We start from the raw sequence: 20,583 nt of genomic DNA on the forward strand, positions 1-20,583 counted from the left end.
GAGCTTTCAGCCCACTGGGATAAGCACAGGACCCAGGTGGGTGTGCCATGGGCTGCCGTGGCATTCCTCCAACCCAGCTGCAGACCTTAAGCACCTGGAGGAAAGACCAGGCTGGAAAATGATGTTCCAGCATATAAAATCTTCTCCAGCTTTTATGGAGCTCTTCTGGTGTACATTTGTCTCATTCTCTGCCAAACTCTCCAGTATTTCTTGTCTGAGGACACAAGGTCTCCACCAACTTTGAAATGTCTCACCCATCTAAACACGAATTGAACAACCCCTGCAAAGGGCTATAAATTAAGGCAACAGGTGCATCTCCACAATTCCAGGACAAGTTGGATTCAGTTGTTGAGAAAATAAGACCAGATGATGATATCAATATCAGAAGTGAAATAAGACGGGTGAAGTGAAGCAACAGAACCATATGTAATAAAATTTTAAGATTCGTGGAACAGAAGGGTTGAAATGTGGATAGGAAATGGTAAGGAACAAAGACAAAAGAAAACCAAATATTTATCAATCTGAAACAGCTGCACTTCTGTTTGAGGAAAATTAGATTAGCTTTGAAGCCACCCTTAAAGCTTCCCAAATATCAGTGACTAATATCAACCAGCATATTAAATTTTGCTTCTAATTAAATTTTGCAAAACAACTTCCTTTAAATCTTCAAATGCTATTGTTTTCTAAAAATGTTTTGTAGAAATAGAAGCATAATTTATGCTGTCTCATAGAATACTATTTGTAAATAATTATTTTAGACAAATTTAGAACTGAAGTATTATTTTTCATTTAAATCACTTTTTTAATGGCTACATAATGAAACTACGCCAGCATATTAAAACCAACTGCTTCAAATGAAACTGTTCATTACAAAGTATTTTTTATTAAATGATTCTGAGATATTATAAACCAGACACTTATAATTACAATTGAAAAATGTCGGAAGGTGAAAACTTAATTGAGATTTGATATAATTCTGAGGAGCAATGCTAAGGAAAGATTTCACTTGACCAACCAGTTCTAAGAAAATAAGTTTACTCACAGGGGTCCAGAAGCTTGGTATCCTCAATTCATAAATACATTAGCAGCAATGACCAAAAGAAGAATTACATAAATTAAAGAGTAGTCTGGCTCAGGAAATGAGGCATAAACTGACCATGAACAAAGTTAAAGGTAAAAACAAGATTTGTCATTTTAGAACAACTTTTCATTATCAGGTTTATGGCAATGTCCTGGTTAGTTTGAGAACAGAACTTAACAGGTATTTTTTTAAAAACTACTAATTGCTTCTGCTGTCAATACTACAAGATTGCAATCTATAACCCAGGAGCATCACTTCAGTTCCAACCTCCTAGCATAGTGAAGATCCTTTGAATCATACAAAGTTTGATTAAATCAAGGGTAGATTTCCACTGGAAGGTTTCAGCATTTAAAATTCCATCCACCAAGGCAGCATAAGAACAACCCACAATTAGAACATTTACCACACAATGAGAAGTTTGGAAGCATCAGTTAGATTATCATAAACCTTCCAGACACCACAAAAAGATCACTAAAAAGCCATTTGTGCTTCGTTCATGAGCTGCTGTCCTATCAAATAAAGGAACCACTTAATTTAGGACAGATAATCACTCTTCATTTTGTTGAGCTTTCCAAAAAACTTCACTTGTTGCAGAGCTATTTTTGAGTCTGCTTTGAGCAGGTTTGAGCTCTACCATCCTTTGAAGACCTGAACTCCTTTTAACATTTGGTGTACGCAGGTAAAAGCTTGTCTTTTAAGACATAAGGTCAAAGGCACTTCCAAACCAGCACTTGACCTTCCTGAAATTACCATCTTGAGAAAGGGCATTTTTTGGCGGTATTATCTGAGAACAGAGAACAAAAGACCTTTTTCGTTGTACCAGGGCTGGCTCACCCACACTCACGGGTGGTTCAAAGGTTTCTCCACATTAGAAGTTGTTCTCTGCAAAGTTCATTTTGTCCCTTTTCCATTACGGATTGTTTCTGAAGAACGACGAAAGATCCAAACCCATTTGCTAACCCTATTTTAAGGACGACTTTCAAATACAGGTAGTAACTCCCAATTAAGGTTTTTATATGTTCACCTAGGGCAGGAGTACTTATGGCTCACACACCTGGCTCCCAAAAGCCCACGAACTCCAGAGGTTTAATGGTTTCTTCCTCAGGTAAAAATCTCTCTGCTGTGATCAGAATCATTACAAACCCATTTCCCAGTCTGATACCTCACTTTCAGTGCTATTCCACTCATATCAGGAAGCATGTCCCTGCTGGGCTAAACAGCCATCCTGATTTATTTTTTCTAGAGAAGGAGAAGTCACTGGGACACAACACCTGGGTTTCTAACAGTCCCCTTCTTCCCTTCCATAGTAGACAGAGGATTATTTCCATGACAGATAGCATTTTTACCATGCTTAAAGAACCATTTTCCTAAAAATCAGGGCATTTTCATCCTACAAAAAACATTTTTACAATATTTCCCCAATTAGAAAATAAAGTCACGCCATTGCTTTAGCCCTGAGAGCCTTTTATGGGCTATGTCCCTTATATCTTTCATTCTGTTTGTATTTTGGGGGAAACAGCACATGCCTGAGGTATAGTTTATGGAGGAGCTGAAGACATCAGCAGTGAAGGGGAGCCAGAAACCCATCCAGGAGCAAGAGCAAGAATCTCTGAGAAGAGACACTTCAGCACCTTGTAATCCTAATTATCAGCTCCTCTCCTGTAAAGCACCTAAAATATTTCCTGTGTTGCACATATTTTACACTTAATTCTGACTTTGGAACTAAATTTTAGAGCTTCACCAAAAAAAAAAAAAAAAAAAACAACTAGAATTAATCTGTGGGCTCATGTGTGTGTGTCAATATTCTATACACAGTTTTAAAAGCCTGGATATTTTAGTGATGGATGGCCATCACTAAAACATAGGCATACTGGCATTGCAGAAATCCCACGAACTCTTAAGATTACTCAAGTGTTGGAGAAAATTAACATGGTGAAATATGCAAATTGCTAATTGGCAACTGCATTAAATACTATTAATTTACAAGAATTTAGGTCCAATTAAATTTAGCAAATGTGAGAAAATTATTCAGCTATTTGATGTCGCTGAGTAATTTAGCTGATATGATTATTGCTTTCATGTTTAGTGGCCACTAAATGAGTATCTGACAAGAAATGTCTGGAAACCAGAAGATACAGTGTACAGATATTAATTTATAACTTCTAGAAGCCAAAAGCTCAAAATAAATGGTTTTAAGACAGGCCACAGATAAGCAACATGCAAGTCATAGCGCTCTGAATAGCTGAGGGAAGAGTATGTATAGAATTACCTCTCACGCCAAGTTCTCATGTTTTAGAATTACAGAGCCTGGGGTTTTTTGTAGATGCAGTGATATCAGTGCCATCGTTTTCCCCTAGACCAAGACCACCAGGCCCAGCATGAAAATGTAGGAGTCTTCATTAGACAGTGTCAAGGATTTAGCTGGAAAAAAGTCTGTATTATAAACTCCAGTGATGATATGATTTTTTTTTTCCTTTTTTTTTAGCCCCATGCATATTAAGGATGCCTCCCTGGACTTCCGTGTGCTAGAAAATTTATTTCAGTACATATAAATTCATTTTCATAAAGTCAGAGCTTTCAGTAGCATAATCTTATTTAATTATAAAGCATGACATTTCAATAAGAAGTTGAATTTCTCTCCAGCAGGTAAGTAACTTGCCATGCTAACAACAGACAACTCAAGATTTAAAAACAGAACAGATCATCCCCTTTCCCATTATAGATTGCTCATTTCTCATCAGATTGTTTTATTAAAAAAAAGGACAACAGCTGCAGGTTTTCTTTCTATTGGAATGGATATGCTCAGTTTTTATTTTAAAAGTTACTTAATTTTAGGTTCACTGTGCTGTGCTTCTAGTCACATTTTATTATTTTGTATTGGGCACAAAAGTCCTCAAATTGTGGGATGATTTTTTAACAGGTCAGGATCTCCATGACCTACATCCCAGAGTATTATTGGTATCTTGCCACAAGGGATTATGTTAACCCTTCTACCTCTCCAGATCCACCTATTCCATTTAAGTCACCATCCCTCTCTTCCCAAAACACTTCCTTTTAATCTTCTGAAAGACACACCTTTGTGATTAATCATACCTGAAAAACCTTTCCAGTTCAGGTATGAAAATGCATACAAAATCAAGCCACACCCTGACAGCAGACTACCATTTACTGCCCATTGTGTTATTTCTTAGGACAACTGCAAAAAAACAAGTTTCAGAATTTAGAAATATTGCTGCTTCACTACTACTTCAGAGAAAGCAGGGGCTTCATAAATAATATTTTGTTTCTCAGCACAACATAATGTTTTGGGTGAACATACTATACGTTTCAACCCAGAACTAAACATCTGGGGGTTAGATGTAACTAACTTCCAACAAAATACTTCAGTGGGAAAAAAAGGGGGGGTGGTAATGTTTACAAATATTGGAGAAAAATCTTTTCTCCTCAATCAGGACAATACATTTGGCTGAAGCTCACAAGTTATTTTCGTTTGGAGAACATATCACTCGAAGTTGTTTGCTACCTCATGTCACTCCATCAGCAGAGAAAGTACATCAAAATACTCTTAGGATTTGAAGTTTTTAAAGTTACTCTTGAGAGCTCAGATATTTTTAACCCACTGTGGGAGTCACAAGAACCGGCAATTTCCTCGTGCATCTGAAAGACAAACCTTTACAACAAGCCCATTGTGGGGCTTTCAGAGCATGGTGCCCACACAAACCTGGGCATCAAATTTTCTTAGTTCTAAATACATCTGCCCCAGATGCCTTTGAAGCATTGAAACCTCCTTATTTTCAACGGGAATCATCAAGTCAAATTAAAGTTTTATGACTTCCAATGTACAGCCCTAAAGACTGACAGTACGACGTGCTTTGGAACTGAAGAGAAGACAGACAGCACTGAAGGCTCTAATTTGTCTTAAGGAAACAACTCTATCTTTCAAAGCTTGTTCAAAAAATCATGTAAATAACAGAGAAAAGATAGTTGTTGTTTATTTCCTCCTCATCTCACATGCTAGACAGTGTAAAAAAGAAAAGTCTTTAGAAATCTAGTATCATACTGTACTTTACCAGCCCTTCCCCAGCCTCCCATACCAGCAACCAGGCAAGAAGTTTGTGTTCATCGTATCAGAAGGACAGGAGTTCTCCCAGAAAAATTGCCTCATTATTCCACTAATTCAGTATATTACCTTCTACAGAAAGGTAATTAAAAAACAAATAACCAAAATACCAAAGAACCTCTCCAAAAAAAAAGGAGGCAAATCATTTTTCCATCACATTTAATCGCTCTGTTGCTCAGTCACAAAAGCCCAAACCTCAAAGGGATCCTGGGCAATGAAACCCCTGGCTCAGTTGGGTATTTTTGATTAAGCACTTTAAGTAAACATTTCCCAAATTTGACAATATTTCCGTTTCATTGAACATTCTCTGTTGTTGTGTGCTGTGCTACAAAACAAGCATCTGCTGCTTCATGTTTGGTTCTGTGCAGCTGTACCACCCCATCTCCTACCCACCCACTCCAGCACCAAGACTCGTGGTGCTCCCAAAGCATCTTCACAGGTTTCCACACCTTGTGCACATTCAACCACTGCATGTATCCAACCTGACTGATGGACAGAAATAATTCACTAAATGTACCAATGGAATTATAAACAGATCAACCAAGAGCATGGACTTCTGACTCAGTTCATCTGGAGAGATGCTGGTGTGCACCTTGCATACAAAAATTAAAAGAAAATTATTAAATGTTTCAAAGAAAGTAACATTAGGATGATGATCCAGTAAAAATACACTTAGATGAAAAGCATTAAGAAGTCCAGAATTATGTTCTGGGTGCATAACTGAAACAGACATGTAGATTACTAATGTCAAACACATATTAACTCCTTCTATTTTTCAGATTTTAAAAAAGTTAGAATAGAAGACATTATCAGAATTTTTTAATTTATCGTTAAGCTAAAACAGAATGGAGAAAGGACAATCACTCCATCCTTGAATACAGCAAATATCTAGTAGAGAAGCCAACATATCTTTTTCCTACCTGTTTTCCAGACAAACTGGTGACCTCTCCTGGCTTCCAGATCAGCTGTTTGCAACATTAAGAAAACAAACAAAAGGAAGGGCTTCCCCAGGCTCTGCCATGCCCAAAGAGGAGAAACCCAGTTCTGTTGTAGAAGCATAATTCAGATAATTCAGTCTCTTGTATTCTTTGGTCCTAGAATTAACAAAAAAAAAAGCCAAAAAGAGAAGGCTTGTTAAAATACTTAAACCACCAAGGCAACAGGCTCAGCCTAAGGGTAACCTGGTGGCCACTGTGAATTTCCCAGTCCCTGTGAGCCAGATTTGATGAGGACGAGTCTGTTACAACAGGTGCTTCACTTGGAGAGGGAGAAAAGAAAAGGAGGAGGGGAAGAGAGAGACGAAGGGCCAGCTCCCAGAGGACCTACGGTCCCATCCTACAAAGCCACTGTAAATGCTTTTAGCAGGTTCTTAAGAAGAAATCTGCCAGTGCCAATAAATGGCAAGGGATCCAGTGGCAGGGTGTGGTGTGTCCCTTCTTTTCTCTATTTAGCTTCAGCAAGAATGTTATCATGATATAGGCAGACTAAAAAAGTGAGAATGGATTCCATGGACAAAATTCAGCTCCAAATCCAGACCCCACAACCTACATTTAAGATCCAGGCCTGGAAGTGTTTTAGTTCCAAACCCCGTGTAAACATGGGATACACAAGAGCAACATCAGAAATGCAGCAGGAAAAGCAGGGTAACAGGGGTTGCTCATTAGCACATGATGGACCAGCTTGAAAGGGAAAACCAGACACTACACAGGCATTTCTGTGGAATTTGGGACACTCATTCAAGTCCCTTGGGATCTTTGAGCTCCAGATCAGCAACCAGTTACTCCAGAGAGGTCTCTCTGACTAAGGGATTTTAATTAAGCTCCCCAATACTTCAGACAAATACCAGAGGCACACTGTGAATGAAACAGGAATGGATCAAGTCCCGCTGCTGCAGCAGTTTTAGACCACACAATTCATTAAAATAATCACTGAGTGGTGCTGGAAGCAAGGAGGAGTGTTTCTCTGGGTCTCCATACAAAGCAGGAGACCAGCTCCTAAATGCCAGCTTCAGCAAACACCCACATTGTTTATATACTACAGAAAAGCTCCAAACAACAGAGATTCAGAAACTCACACAACAAAATAAAATCTTAAAAATTCCGCTTCAGTCTAGTAATTCCAATCTCTGTGTCTCTCATTCCACAAGATGACCAACTAGATACTTAGTAAGGCAGATTTTACATGAGTTTCAAGATATTTTGGATTCATCCATATTCAGGTGGGAACAATTTGGAAATCTCAAAAAACATTCATGTTACTTCCACATCAAACAAGTTTCTGATGTAAATTTACATATTAATTTTTCTGACACAACAGCTTTTGTATTTATGCCGTGTATTTATACCAAGCTTCAATTCTCCACAGAGTTCTACTTATTAGCGATTAATCCTACTTTTATAGGTAAAAATGTCACATCCGTACTTGTGTAAGGATGGAGATAACACCTGTCTTCAAGATTTGTCTTCACTGGCATAATCTTGTTGATTTTCATTAAAATTATCAGCTATTAGAAGTTCAGTCCAGAAAATTCTATTACATTCCTAACCTTATGAAAAGCGACATTGTCATAGCACATAATACACAGCATCATTCTTGATAAGAAACTGAAGATAAATCTGGAAATTGTACACACTGAATATACAGTAGAGCTTTTAATTTCAGGCTGTATTCAAATTGCTTTGAAACAGTTTCTATCATGATAAATTCATGCAATTACATTTAATCAGATCTTGACTAACTACAGTGGGAGATACAACGTAATATCTGTTATCTGCTTTAGCTCATTCTTGTGTTTCAGATGAACAGCATCTCATGTACAACCTAAAAACCCACCAACCTGACCAAACACAGTAATGTAGGCAAGGACCAGATTTATGCTTTGCTCATGTCTTCTGGGTTAATTTTATTCAGAATTCACATTTAAGTCAGAAGGCAACCCAAGCCCCAACACCCAGGTAACGTAACACAGACCACAAGTGGCCTCGTAGGAAGCACACAAGCTCAGAAATCTTGAGCATCATTGAGAAATCCGATGCAGCAGCAAGGTCCTGGGATGTGGAGAAGAAGGGCCCTCAGACATCCTGCAATTCAGCATTTTTTGCCCATCAGGGTGGCTGCTCACCTCACACAGAAGAGCTGAGGAGGAGCGACTCGCCCAGTGCCTTCAGCATCGCAGTCACCATCTATGACGGTCGGAAACCAGAGTCACTGACTTTCTGTCAAGGGAAAGAGAAGGAATCAGTGACACTGGCTCCAACACCATCCGCACACAGAAACACAAAGCCAGGAAAGGAATTATTCAGATGCTCAGATTTCAGTACTGGAGGGGAGCCACACGCCCAGCCCTGCACAGACAGCACTCACTGGACTTGCAGGGCAGCTCTCCAGGGCCAGCAAATGCCACAAAAACAACACAAACAGGCAGGGGCGTGAAATGGGCGAATCCAAGGAAACCTCAGATAACAGCTGATAAAGATGCTGAGATTTTTAATGAAGCACCAGTAGTGCTCACGAGCTGCTTTCTCGACACAGTGCCTTCATCTCAGCATTCAAAGGGTCAGCAAACAGCAGCACAGCCCTGGAAGCAGCAGCCTCCTCCCCAAAACAAGGGTTTCACATGTGTTCATTCTTTGGGCAGGACTACAAAGATAACTGGCTGCTGCTCCCCACAGAGCAAGAACAGAGATTACATTAAGTCAGAAAAAACAGAAATAAATTAGACACCAAGACATTGATTCTAATCTCCCCCACCCCAGCAGAGCTCAATAGATTCCACTGATTTACACCCCAGCAAAGCACAATAAAAATTTGTCTGTGTATCTAGGTTTGTGTAACACAGTTTGGAACAGTAGCTGTTCTGTCCTGATACGATAAAAAATTATTGCACAGGCAACATATGCTATCTACAGAAACATGAATAAATTACATTATGAAGGCCACCAACACTTCACATCAAATTTAGTTACATGATATCTCAGCTCCCAAATGTGTCAGCATGGCTAGCTGTAAACTGGCAAATACAGACAAAAAAGGAGAAAAAAAAGAAATTAAATTTTTAAAAATTGATTTCATCGACACTAGTCATTAAACTGATGGAATTGCTTAAATATCATAAAACCATAAAATGGTTTAGGTTGGAAGGGACCTTAAAGATCATCTCATTCCAAACCCCTGCTATGGGCAAGGATACCTTCCGCTATCCCAGGCTGCTCCAAGCGCCATCCAACCTGGCCTTGGACACTTCCAGGGATGGGGCATCCACAGCTTCTCTGGGCAACCTGTGCCAGGGCCTCACCACCTTCATATTAACATATTATTTCCTAAATATGTTCAAGATACGAGCTTTAATCTGAAAAAATGTTTAGTCAATATCCTTTATAATCCAGGCCTGGCCAATTAATAGTTTGCACTAATGAATTCTCTTGAAATTAAATAATGAGGTGCTGCTTCGATATTTGGAGGACTAGTCACAAGTATCTTTGTCATTTTGCTTGGTTTGTATGGAATCTTGGTTTAGGAAAACAAGGATATCATGCATTAGCTGTAATGGCTGGGAATATACAGGCAGTCTTGAAAAAGCCATTGCAAGTTTTCTAATGGTCATAACAACGCATTTACATTTTCTAATCCACTGCTAATTCTCTTAATGACAGGATTGAATAAAACTAATTTTGAAAAGCAAACTTATTTTAGAAACCTGCATTTCTGCTGAAAGCATGGCATTCCAGTGACAAAATGTTAGAAATAAATAAACATGCATACAGCTGACAAGAATCTGATTTCTGATCAAAATTCAATTTAATTCTCAGCCTCAATGAAATATCCAGCAGTCAAATCCTGGTCTAATCCATGCTTAGCTAGGGAGAGGAAAAAGTCTCCGGGAAACTTTTCCCATTTTCCAGCCACTGCTGAGCAGTCAGAGGCAGGTTTTTCCAAGTGACAGGCACTGTGCTAGTCCAAGACACATTAGAGGCTTCAAAATCATCCAACAGTGAAAAATGAAAGACTCATGGCCCAATTTTGACTCTCCACTCTCACATAATGCATTGTTAGAGAAGGGACCTGTTGGTCTTTCTCCAAGTTTCCACAGGACAAGGGGTTTTTCCAGTCCTTCCGCTCCATTTCTGTGGTTCAGCCTGACTCTGCTCCAACATGGATTTACAACATTTTTAATACTGAATTTAGAAAAAGATCATCTTAAACTGTTCCAAACCTGAGACACGATTTCAGCCTTGTCATACATCAGTTCAATTCCCCCTGACTTCACTGGGAGTTGTGACCTTTCCCATCATGGGTAAATCTGACCTACTTTTTGGTATGAGATGGGAATGCTGACAAGAACACCTGGGTAGCTCTCTCCATTTAAAACACATGATGCAATTAGAATAATCCCAAACACTTTAAATAGCAACAACTAAAAAGAAGAGCCATTACAGATGATATCTGTGGCTATAAATCATTTGCCAGGTGTCTAGCACAAAGATAAGCATCATTAATCATGAATAAATTTTCTTAGTACAAATGTAAGCAGTAACTGTGCAACTGTTTGCCTATTACACACAAACCCATTGCGTGTGATATTCCAAGATAATCTGGATGTTTATATCATACTCTTTATCCTCAGAAAAAGTCTGCCTTGCCTGCTCAGACAGCTGTTACCCAAAAAGCTAATTCTATTCTGTCCTACAGCAGCAGAACTCTGGACTTGTAGCAGCAAAGGCTGATCACCACAGGCAAGAACTGTCGACCATCCCTGCGGGAGAGATTTCAAAAAAACCACTAATGCTAGTGCTACAGGCATGGAGTTTAACAAAATGAAAGTGTTTGGAGTCACATTAGTCAAACCAGGAACAGGTATTCAAATGTAAGTACCTATGTGCCCAGTCTTTTATTTAATTATAAACATGGCTACACTAAACTTCCCTTACACTTTCACACCTAAAACAAACCCTATACATTTTTCCCCTTACACATTCGGAGGGAGACAGTCTTCTGGTTAAGGCAGAGGCACCCAAAGTTCACTCCACTTCCAACTCTGTCAGAAACTTCCTGTGCAAAAAGTCACCTAAGGTCACGCTCTGACACTAATACTTGATTCTGCAAGTGCTCCCCGTGATTTCAGCAGAGTGACTTTGCATATATGAGAATGGCAGCTTGATTTTCTATACCTCCACTACCTCACCTCCAAACCTTAACTGAGAATATTTGCTCTTCTTCCGGGAGCATTTGAGAAAATCCTGGATAAAACTGAGCGAATGAGCGAGATTTACACATCACGTTGACAGCTGCCTGACAACATTTTTATCCTAAGTGGTCACTTATTGGGAATCCAAACATTAATCTCCACATTAATCTCTGGTAATTTGCTACAATAACTGTGAGGGTAAATAATGCCTGAAAAAGTATTTGGTGTTCACACATCTTCACAGAGAAGGTAATTCCAAACAATGAGCAGACAGTCTCAACCAGCCTGCTTTGGGTGCGAGGAAGCCTGCACAACCTCCAAATCAACAAAGCTCAACAGACATTTCATGGTCCAACTTCAACAACCTTTCTCAGCTCTCTAGTGCTGGAAAGCTCAGTAAGTCATCACTATCATCACCACTTATATTTGAAAGTTTGGGTATTTTGGAGATGTTTATAATCAAAACAGTAAGAATCTATTACTTTCCCTTTTTTCTTCTATTCAATTGTATCCAGTTCTTGTTCCAAAGCTGTAGAAGATCCTGGGAATTAAAAACAAGAATATGCAATTACTGTAGTGCCAGTGAATTGCTTCTTAACTTACATCAACTTGTCTGGGGTAAAAAACACGAATCCTAAGTTTTCCTGCTTCTGTACATCCTAAAAATTTAACAAAAGCAGGTTTGAATTTAGAAGCTTAATTATAAACTTAGCTAAGTGGATTATAATGAAAGATGTTCCAGCAAGGGAACTCAGACTGATGCATTATGACTACATTAAAGAAAACACCAGAGAATAGACTTTCCATCAGTAGAACGGCTTTAATTACAACAATGCTGGAGCAGAACTGTTCTGTTAAACAATGGTGCTCTTACTTCTCCTTCACTCTGAGTACTTCCAATGGACTCCACGGGAACACACTTGACTTTCAAGAATATAAAGTGAATGGGATTTTCAGACTATTACAAGAAACCCAGTTCAGGAGATCAGTGAAATACAGATGAAGCAAAATTTACTTCATTTGCACACAAACATGGATGGTTTACACTCCCTCAGAAGGGCAGGAGACTTCCAAGTCAAGGATTCAGGAGTCTGTGCAAGGCACCATCCTGATAGTTCTGTCCATGACACAGCCACCTACAGCCCCCAGGCACACTGAGAGCAGAACAAATGATGCTCAACAACTAAGAGCTCCCCAACATCTCCCTCCACAAACTGCATTCAGCGTGACCGAGTGTGCAAGTGCCCAGGTGAAATCCAAGCCCTGGGCTTCTCAATGGGATTTAACAGCCACGGACATTTTGGTGCTTTTGGTGTTGTATCTTAGCACTCAAAGAAGGGTAATTTACCTTCACAAATGTTCTTCAAGCCATTATCATACCCCTTGCAGCAGGAAAAAGTACAGAGCAATTAAGATCAAAATGCTCAAGATTGTCAATAGGCTTCTCTCGTGAACTCAGGCATTGATTTTTTTCTGAGCAGCAGAACATAGAAAGTGTCCAACAACTTTTAAGTAACCTTTTCAGGCTGCTCATGCAGTTTTATATATTTAATTAAATACAAAAACAAAGGCTGCAGAAACTCAAACCAACCATCTCGTCAACACAACAGCAGTCACCTTATAAACTAACAGAGTCCCATTTTTACCCTACATAATTTGGGGGGGTTATTTTATCTAGGTTATGTCTACAACCCTCAAACACTACAGCTGAATGCCTCACGCCAGGCTTCTCAGCCAGCATAGCAGAACACAGCCCAGAATAAGCTCAGTGATTTCTTCACATTATAGCACATCCTTTCTGTAACAACAAAACTTTATAGCTTTGAGGGACAAAAAAGTTTCTTTTTGTTTATTTTTCAATGGATAGAGAAAAGTTTGAGTCTATTATCAATACACTTCTCTGCTGTAGCTTTTATCATTGGCAATGGATGAACTGAAGGTCCTTTGAAACTCAGCTGTATCTAAGAATTGCTGTCACAGTTGCACAGATCTTGGATTACTGTTAAATTGCAATTAAACAAAGGCAAAGGGAGCTGGCACTACTTCCAACACCATTTCAGTAAATGCTATTGCAAGTTTTTGTTCAAAGAGGATTACTCTCACTTCACTGGCAAAGCACTGCATATAATGCACATTCAGCAGTATAATACCATTTAAAAACTAGTATTTGAAATTATTTTCCTTCAAAAGGCAAACCTGGAAATCAAACTCAGTAGAGAGCAAAGCCCCTACTTTAGCAGCAGGACCATTCACACAGAAAACAGCAGAAAGGTTCAAAGTCGCCAATTACAAGGCAGCAGAGTTTCAAAAAAAGAATAAACAACCTCATAACCTCTGCTGCTGGAACAACGGCAGATTTCCTGAGCATTCCCATTAAAGTGCTTTCAGTTCAGAAATTAAATTGCTTTACTGCAGTGATTTTCTTCTGCATTCTGATATTACTTTATATTATTTGACATTAGTACAGCATCACGGGCTGTAGGTCGGGGTTTTTTTCTCTCCTCACTGGGATATGGCCACCACGTAGAGTTTATCAATCTTAAACACAAGGTCAAAATAATACAATCAAGTACCACCAGGCACATGAACTCAGCAAAGACCTGGGCTCTGCTTAGCAGGGAAGGACCATCTGCTTCCCTGCCACAGGACTGGCGTAGCTGAAGCTTATCTCCAATTTAAATTGTTATATTCTACACTTCTACACATCGACCAGAGCAACTGGGTGCATGCACACACCCAAACCCCTGACCAAAGAAACAACTGCAAGCAGTCAGGAAAATCTTACAGTTTTAGCCTGTTAATCAATTCTGGGGAGAGTATGTGGGCTTCCATTTTGAACTTCTAAACGCTGGTGACTTTGGCTAAAATAGCCAGCCAAACATGCAGAGGCCACCTTCAACACTTCTTAAATGTATAATTTTCCTTCTGCTGTAACACACAGACTATGAATAATTTCTTTTCCACAAGATCTGTACCTCTATTTGTAGGCAGTCATTACTATTTTGCCATTTGCACTACCTAGCTGTAGCCCATACCCAAATGACCTAATAAGAAGAGACACACACATACATCCACAAGATAGATCCCATTTCAAAAAACTCATTTCCAAAGTGCTGAAATAAACATTTATTCCAATGCATCCTCTGCCATCAGCTGTTTATTTCAGTGCACCAAAGAATAAACTTGTAGGAAAGGAGAAAATAAAGAGCACAACACACAGCAAACACTGAAGCACTCCAGAAACACACAGGCTCTACAGAGTTCATCAAGCACTGACTCTGTACCTCTTCATTTCCTATCAAACATCGTCCATGAAGTCTTGTGAAGAAGTCTCCTACAACAAAGGCTTCATCATTTCCACAGAATAAAATCCTGTATAAGTCAGGTCCCATGTCAGAATATGTATTTTAAATACTTATAGCTAGATTTGTCAAAACAAATTAATCAAAAATATTTTGTGATTCCTTAATACTGATTCATTGATTTTCCTTCTATTTACTTTGCAACATTGATGTTAAGTGGCCCAGGCAGACAGTATAACAAAAGGGTTACGAAAACTATATTGTTTAAATAAAAAAATAAAGATACAGTGAAGGCTAAAAACACAGGGGGAAAAAACCCAAATATTGGTATACAGAACCTCTAAAAACTGCTTCCTGAGCACACACACAGATGCCAATGTGCCCACACTGCACTCTGAATTCAGCTTTCACTAACTGCCACACAGACTTCAACTCACCTAGAGCAACACAGTGCAGTGGGACGGGATTGTACTGAAGAGCAGCATCTGCTTTTTAGGTGGAATTCATTTTCAGAAATGCACGAGCTGCTCCTCCTACCAAACTTCCTCACGCTGCCAAGCAAGGGACTCCACGGAAGGTATCCAGACCCCCTTTCTCCTGCCAGGGCAGTATCCAGGAAGAATGTGCCTCTCCAGAAGATGCACACAGCAGCCAAGTGCCACACCAGCACATCCCATCTCTTCCTCCAGAGTGCGAAAAGCGCCAGGCAGGCACTCCAGCTCAGTACCTGGCTTTAGGATGTGTGCCTGAAACTCAGGCATTCCCAGGCACTTGGCAAGAGCCACAGAACCAGGTGTAAAAATGTGGTTTTTCGTACCAAAACCCACTCATAATACCTGCACATTTATTTAAAAGTGATCTTGCTTTCATAGATTAACTATGCATGGCAGCAACAAAAACTCCAAATTGCCATACAGGCAGTTAGAAAGAATGACACTGCCCTTTAAAGCAGTTGGAGCAACCAGCTGAGTAAAACCATACACCCAGTCAAGAGTTCTGTGATTCTGTTACCTTTTCCATTCCCATTTCTTTTCCCCTGTTGCCAGCTATAGTTCCTCACTCTATTTTATTACGTTGGAAAGTGTAATCTCTTTAGGGTGAAAAATATATTTGCCCTGAACACAATATAATATGATTCACACAGGGGTCCCTGACACTGTTGCAGTGTTGATACAAAAAATAATCATAATTATATGAACCGATAAAAGACCTCATTGTAATATTATTTAAGCAAGGTCAATCGCCCATGCAGGTTGCTCTTACCGGAGTTCACGTTACATCACTGGTCCCATCATCCTGACCTTCCCTGCTGTCATCCCCATCACAGTTCAATTAACAGAGGAGTCCTGCAGTGGCTTGATGAGCATCTGCTGCCTCTACCCGGCAGTAATTCAATAAGGATACGCCATAGGAAGAGATAATGAGAAGTCAGCCCAGTTGTTCTGTCTCCCTCCAGGAGAGCAGATCAGTTTGGTTTATGGGAAAGAGCGTGACCTATGAAAATTATCAGTTAATTTTGTATTTCAGAGCTCCAACATGCAACTTAAAGTGTTATCTGGTTTCTCTGGTGGTGCTGCCCACAAGGATCCAGAACCATTTTTCCTGGTGAGTCCCTGATTAACAACCCTTCCCACACCAAAAGAATTCACCTTTTCAAATTTTCTCTCTGCCAGTTCCACCAAAGGAATGGTTTCTATTCATGCATTCAGCAGTGGTTGGTCTGAATTAAAAAATTAAACACCTGAGCAGAGAAAACAGGCCAAAACTGCTACTGAAGTAATTCAGGCAGAATGAAATTCACACACACATCAAACCTGGATGAAACACTTCCACAAAACCAAAATCTCCTACACTGCAGATAGTGTCGGCCTGGGTCTTCTCTCCCTGCCCCACAGAACATTGTCCTCAATGGTGCCCAAATTTTGTTTCTTTCTCCATTTCCTTCTGCACCTTTCCAGCAGAGACTTCCCTTAACTTCCACCTATCATCTGACTCTGTACTGTTGCTTTAGGAACATTTATTCCATCTGTAAAAACTCAGAGCCACCTACAGTCCCTTCATCTTCCACCACTGGATGTCACAGGGACTGTGGCTGAGGGATATGGCTCTGTGTGGAGTCTTGCCTTGTGTTTGTAGTGTCCTTATGAGTTTTGCTGCTTTATTTCAACAATCTTATTCACTGAAATAAGACATTAACTTGATTTCAGATACAATTTTCTATTTTACATCTCCTTAATATCTTTAAGGCACAGATTTACTGAAGATGATAGGCATGAGAGGAGAAAAAAGGAAGATATATTTCCTCCCTGAGTTCTGCGAGGTGATCAGTGAACCATAGTGAATTTACACAGCTGCTCATTCCCACAGCTCCACATTCACGGCTTCATTTCTCTCAAGATCAGCTTCATTTGAGCCATGTCCTTTCCCATCACACAATTATCTGCATTGCCCCAAAGACTGCCTGCCTGCTCTGACCACTCTTTCTGCTGAGTACAGTCATCAGGGCAGCTCATTCCTCACTCATGGGACAAGACAGCTTGGCATGTCCCTGCTTCAGTCCACCCTTCTGCTCAAAGTAGGGCCAGACAGCCGTGAATCACACAAGATACTCCACACTGTCCCCAATTGTTTTAATTTAGCTTCTGTTCCCACCAAAGAGCTCAGCCTGCCAAGCTCACACAAATTGACATGAGATCTGAAGTTGTGCTTCACCTTGTCCAAGTCCCACAACCAGGACCTTCCCCCATCTCAATACCATTCTCTTTTCTCCATTCAGTTCTGCCATCTCTTTACTCACCAGTTTCATCACCTGCTGCACATCTCCTCCTGGGTACCTTGTCCTTAATCCTCAGATCCTTCCTATCCTTTGCCCCTAATCCTCTTCTATACTAAACTAGTTGATTTCTTCCAAAAGGCAACAGATGAAATTTTATTACATCTACCACCTTTTCTCAGCTTGGTTTCTTATCCCTTTTCTCACCCTACAGTATTTGTTCCTTCTCCTAACTAACCCTTTGCTCACTTGTATTTCCCTTCTATTTTCTGATTCTCTGGGGGTCATTTCTCCCACATATTCTCCTCTATTGTTTTTTGCCTTTTTTTTCTCTTGTAGAAGCTTGGAGAGGAAACACTAGACATACTACATTTATATCCAAAAGAGGATACTATAAGAATTTTAGAGTTACAAATAATCAGCATTTAAGAAATCCTGGAATTAAGGTTGCCTCGCAGGAATGTATTAAGATAGTCAGGTTTCACAATTACATCTATTTTTACCATATTACTTAAGTCTATAATAAAATGCAATTTAAATCTATCTTTGACTTCTTTTGCTTTTATCTATTCATCACATTTGCTTTCAACCCTCTCTTAAAGCCTTACTCATACTTCTCTTTGAAACAGGCAGAAAGTACCTGTAAATCCAATAACTGCAATTGCAGAAAATGTTATTTACTTCACTCTTAGCAATTAGCATTAAAAAAAAAAAATTATTTAAATGTATTAGGTTAAATAACTCAAAATTTAATAACCACAGCTTCCATTTGGTTAAAGAGAGATTCGACATAGCCTATGCAACAAATGCTACCAGAGAAGTTAGTCATGTTCACTGGCTACTTTTGATTTAAAGCTGCATCTCAGCATTAATAGCAAAGCAAAACATATATATAACATATATATAACAACACATACATTCGGTCATACAGGGAACACCTGTAAGCTGCAAGCAAGGAATATAAAACACTATTTCAGGACAAGGATGGAAAACAACTCAAGTGCCAAGACAGGCATAGAGGGATATTTTAGGAACACAGCAGTAGGAGGAGGCTGCCCAAATTCCACTGAAGTTCCAATCATCCATACTTAACTTGTATTTTGTCCACTGAAGTTTGGGATGGTTACAGTAGAAAACATACAAAAACACATTTGTCATACTAGCCAAGGTAAACTCATCAGACTTTTGCAGGTTAATATATTTCCCTGCTCATTTCTTCCACTTTTCCTGATTAGCTGAATTAATAAGTCAATTAATGCATAAAACCTTCTGTAAAAGCACACCCAGATGGATGTTTACCAGACTTCAGCCTTCTTTTCCATGTGTTTCAGAATTTAAATAAAAATTGAGCCAACCTTCGGGAGAAATCAGTGCTGGCAGAAGCTCTCTTTGTGGGTTCACACTAAGAGAGATTAGCAGCTTCTGCAGTGAAAAAGCTGTGCTTGAACCTGAATAAAATCTTCTTGCTAACTGAAAGTATTTATGACTTCTTTTACAAATACTCTCAGTATTAAAACCTGCATCCACTCCCAGAGGCTTGTATTCCACATTATTTGAACTATTTTACATTCCTCCAGCATTTTTTTCCTTCAGAAAGATGGGAATCTGAACTAAATACCAGACTTGATAGCAGCAGTAATCCAATATATCTGATTATGTTAAAAAAATCTAAAATTAAATTAGAACTTAAATGGCAGAAATAAATATATTGCAAGCCCTAGGCATTCCTTTAAAAATTGGCCTACCAGGCAATAATATTTGGCAGAGGCAGTACAAGAGCTGGGTCATAATTCTATGGATACTTTTTTCTTTATGTGGTAAAACTAGCAGGGAAGTGGGTTACAACTGGAGTTAAAACTCCATTTACTATGTAATTTTTACTCAGTACATGAGCCCTTTTCTAAAGGACTGCAATCGCTTGGCGTTATACAAAAAGATCAATATGTAGAAAGTGGAAAATGTCTCCTGTCCTACTTTCAAGAGTGGGATTTAGTCATGCCAGCAATTGCTTCATATGATCATTCCAACTCTGAGATAAAGGGAAGAACAAACTGGAGAATTTTTGGTGCCGTGAGAAGACTCTCCTCTGAATTACAGGAAAACACACATTTGCAAATATAAATACGCTGAAAATCATGGGTTCTGCTTTTCCTCTATTTGTTACTCTTCCCGCTAAACAAATTTAGCGGTGATTTGGATTTGGTGTTAATGAATGCCGAAAGCAACTTGGCATTCCCTTGCCAAGGACTTCCATAACCTGCAGCTCAGCAAAACAAGACAATCTTCTTATCATGTGTAAGAGCTCAATTAAATCATCCTTTTAATGTAATCCTATTTAGTGGCTCTCACATTTTCTGTCCTGATGCTAGTGATGTTAATGGCTTAAAAAAAACCAAGGAATACAAATATACAGAGGTGGAAGGGAAGGACAGAAGACAGGAAAATGCAGCTTCTGTTTCACTGAAGATCATCTGACGGGGGAAAAAACAAAACAGCAAACCAGAACCAAAGAACCCCAAACTCAGAAGCATGGAAACAGCTTGCACAGAACATAAAATCCAACAGTTTTCCTGGACCCCAGTCCAATCTTTCAAACACAATACAAATCTGAGTTGAGAAAAACTGCTCCAATCAAAGACTTCCAAGCAATTTTCCAAAGTTTGCCTGCTTCAATCTGCAATACTTACTTAGAGGTCAACACCTTGCTAAGGAAATCAATGATTATTACAACAAACATTCAAAAAACCACAGGAGAGGGCTCTAGAACAGCCCTGAAAGGCACACAACTCTTTATGCAGAAGCGACTAATCTCCCAGAGTACTATGTAAATTGGCTAAGCTTAAAAGTTGCATTTAAAATTATCCTCAATATCCATTACAAAAGAGAGGTACCTACCCACTGATAAATTAGCAATTGTAATAAGGGACTGTAAGGCTAAGGGTAAATTGATTGTTGTTCCTAATTTTCCCTTTATTTTAATCCAAAACTCTCCAAATTGCAAGAAATAAAAGTACAGGCGAGAGGGTGAGCAAAAAGCTTTTGACTGCATATAAAACATCTAAAAATAGTGCTTCAGTGTATTTCCATATGCTGGAAGCAGCAGTGAATATCATCTGTATAAAT

At 39.2% G+C, this 20,583-nt stretch overlaps 1 protein-coding gene across 7 annotated transcripts in view; it reads right to left on the reverse strand.

Moving 5' to 3' along the window:
* THSD7B (thrombospondin type 1 domain containing 7B) overlaps positions 1–20,583 on the reverse strand; it is a 299,357-nt gene that overhangs the window by 236,928 nt on the left and 41,846 nt on the right. For 6 of the 7 annotated variants that reach the window (XM_039555302.1, XM_039555304.1, XM_039555301.1 and 3 more), the window contains exons 2-3: positions 8,323–8,416; positions 6,122–6,295 (exon numbers count right to left, since the gene is read on the reverse strand). In XM_039555302.1, the coding sequence (XP_039411236.1) occupies positions 6,122–6,260 (139 nt within the window). In that variant the 5' untranslated portion in view covers positions 6,261–6,295; positions 8,323–8,416. Of the gene's footprint in view, positions 1–6,121; positions 6,296–8,322; positions 8,417–11,867; positions 11,918–20,583 lie in introns of those variants that run through there. The other variant, XM_019290572.3, reaches the window with a different exon arrangement.

The sequence above is a fragment of the Corvus cornix genome, chromosome 7 (assembly GCF_000738735.6).
Source record: "Corvus cornix cornix isolate S_Up_H32 chromosome 7, ASM73873v5, whole genome shotgun sequence".
Taxonomy (NCBI): Eukaryota; Metazoa; Chordata; class Aves; order Passeriformes; family Corvidae; genus Corvus; species Corvus cornix.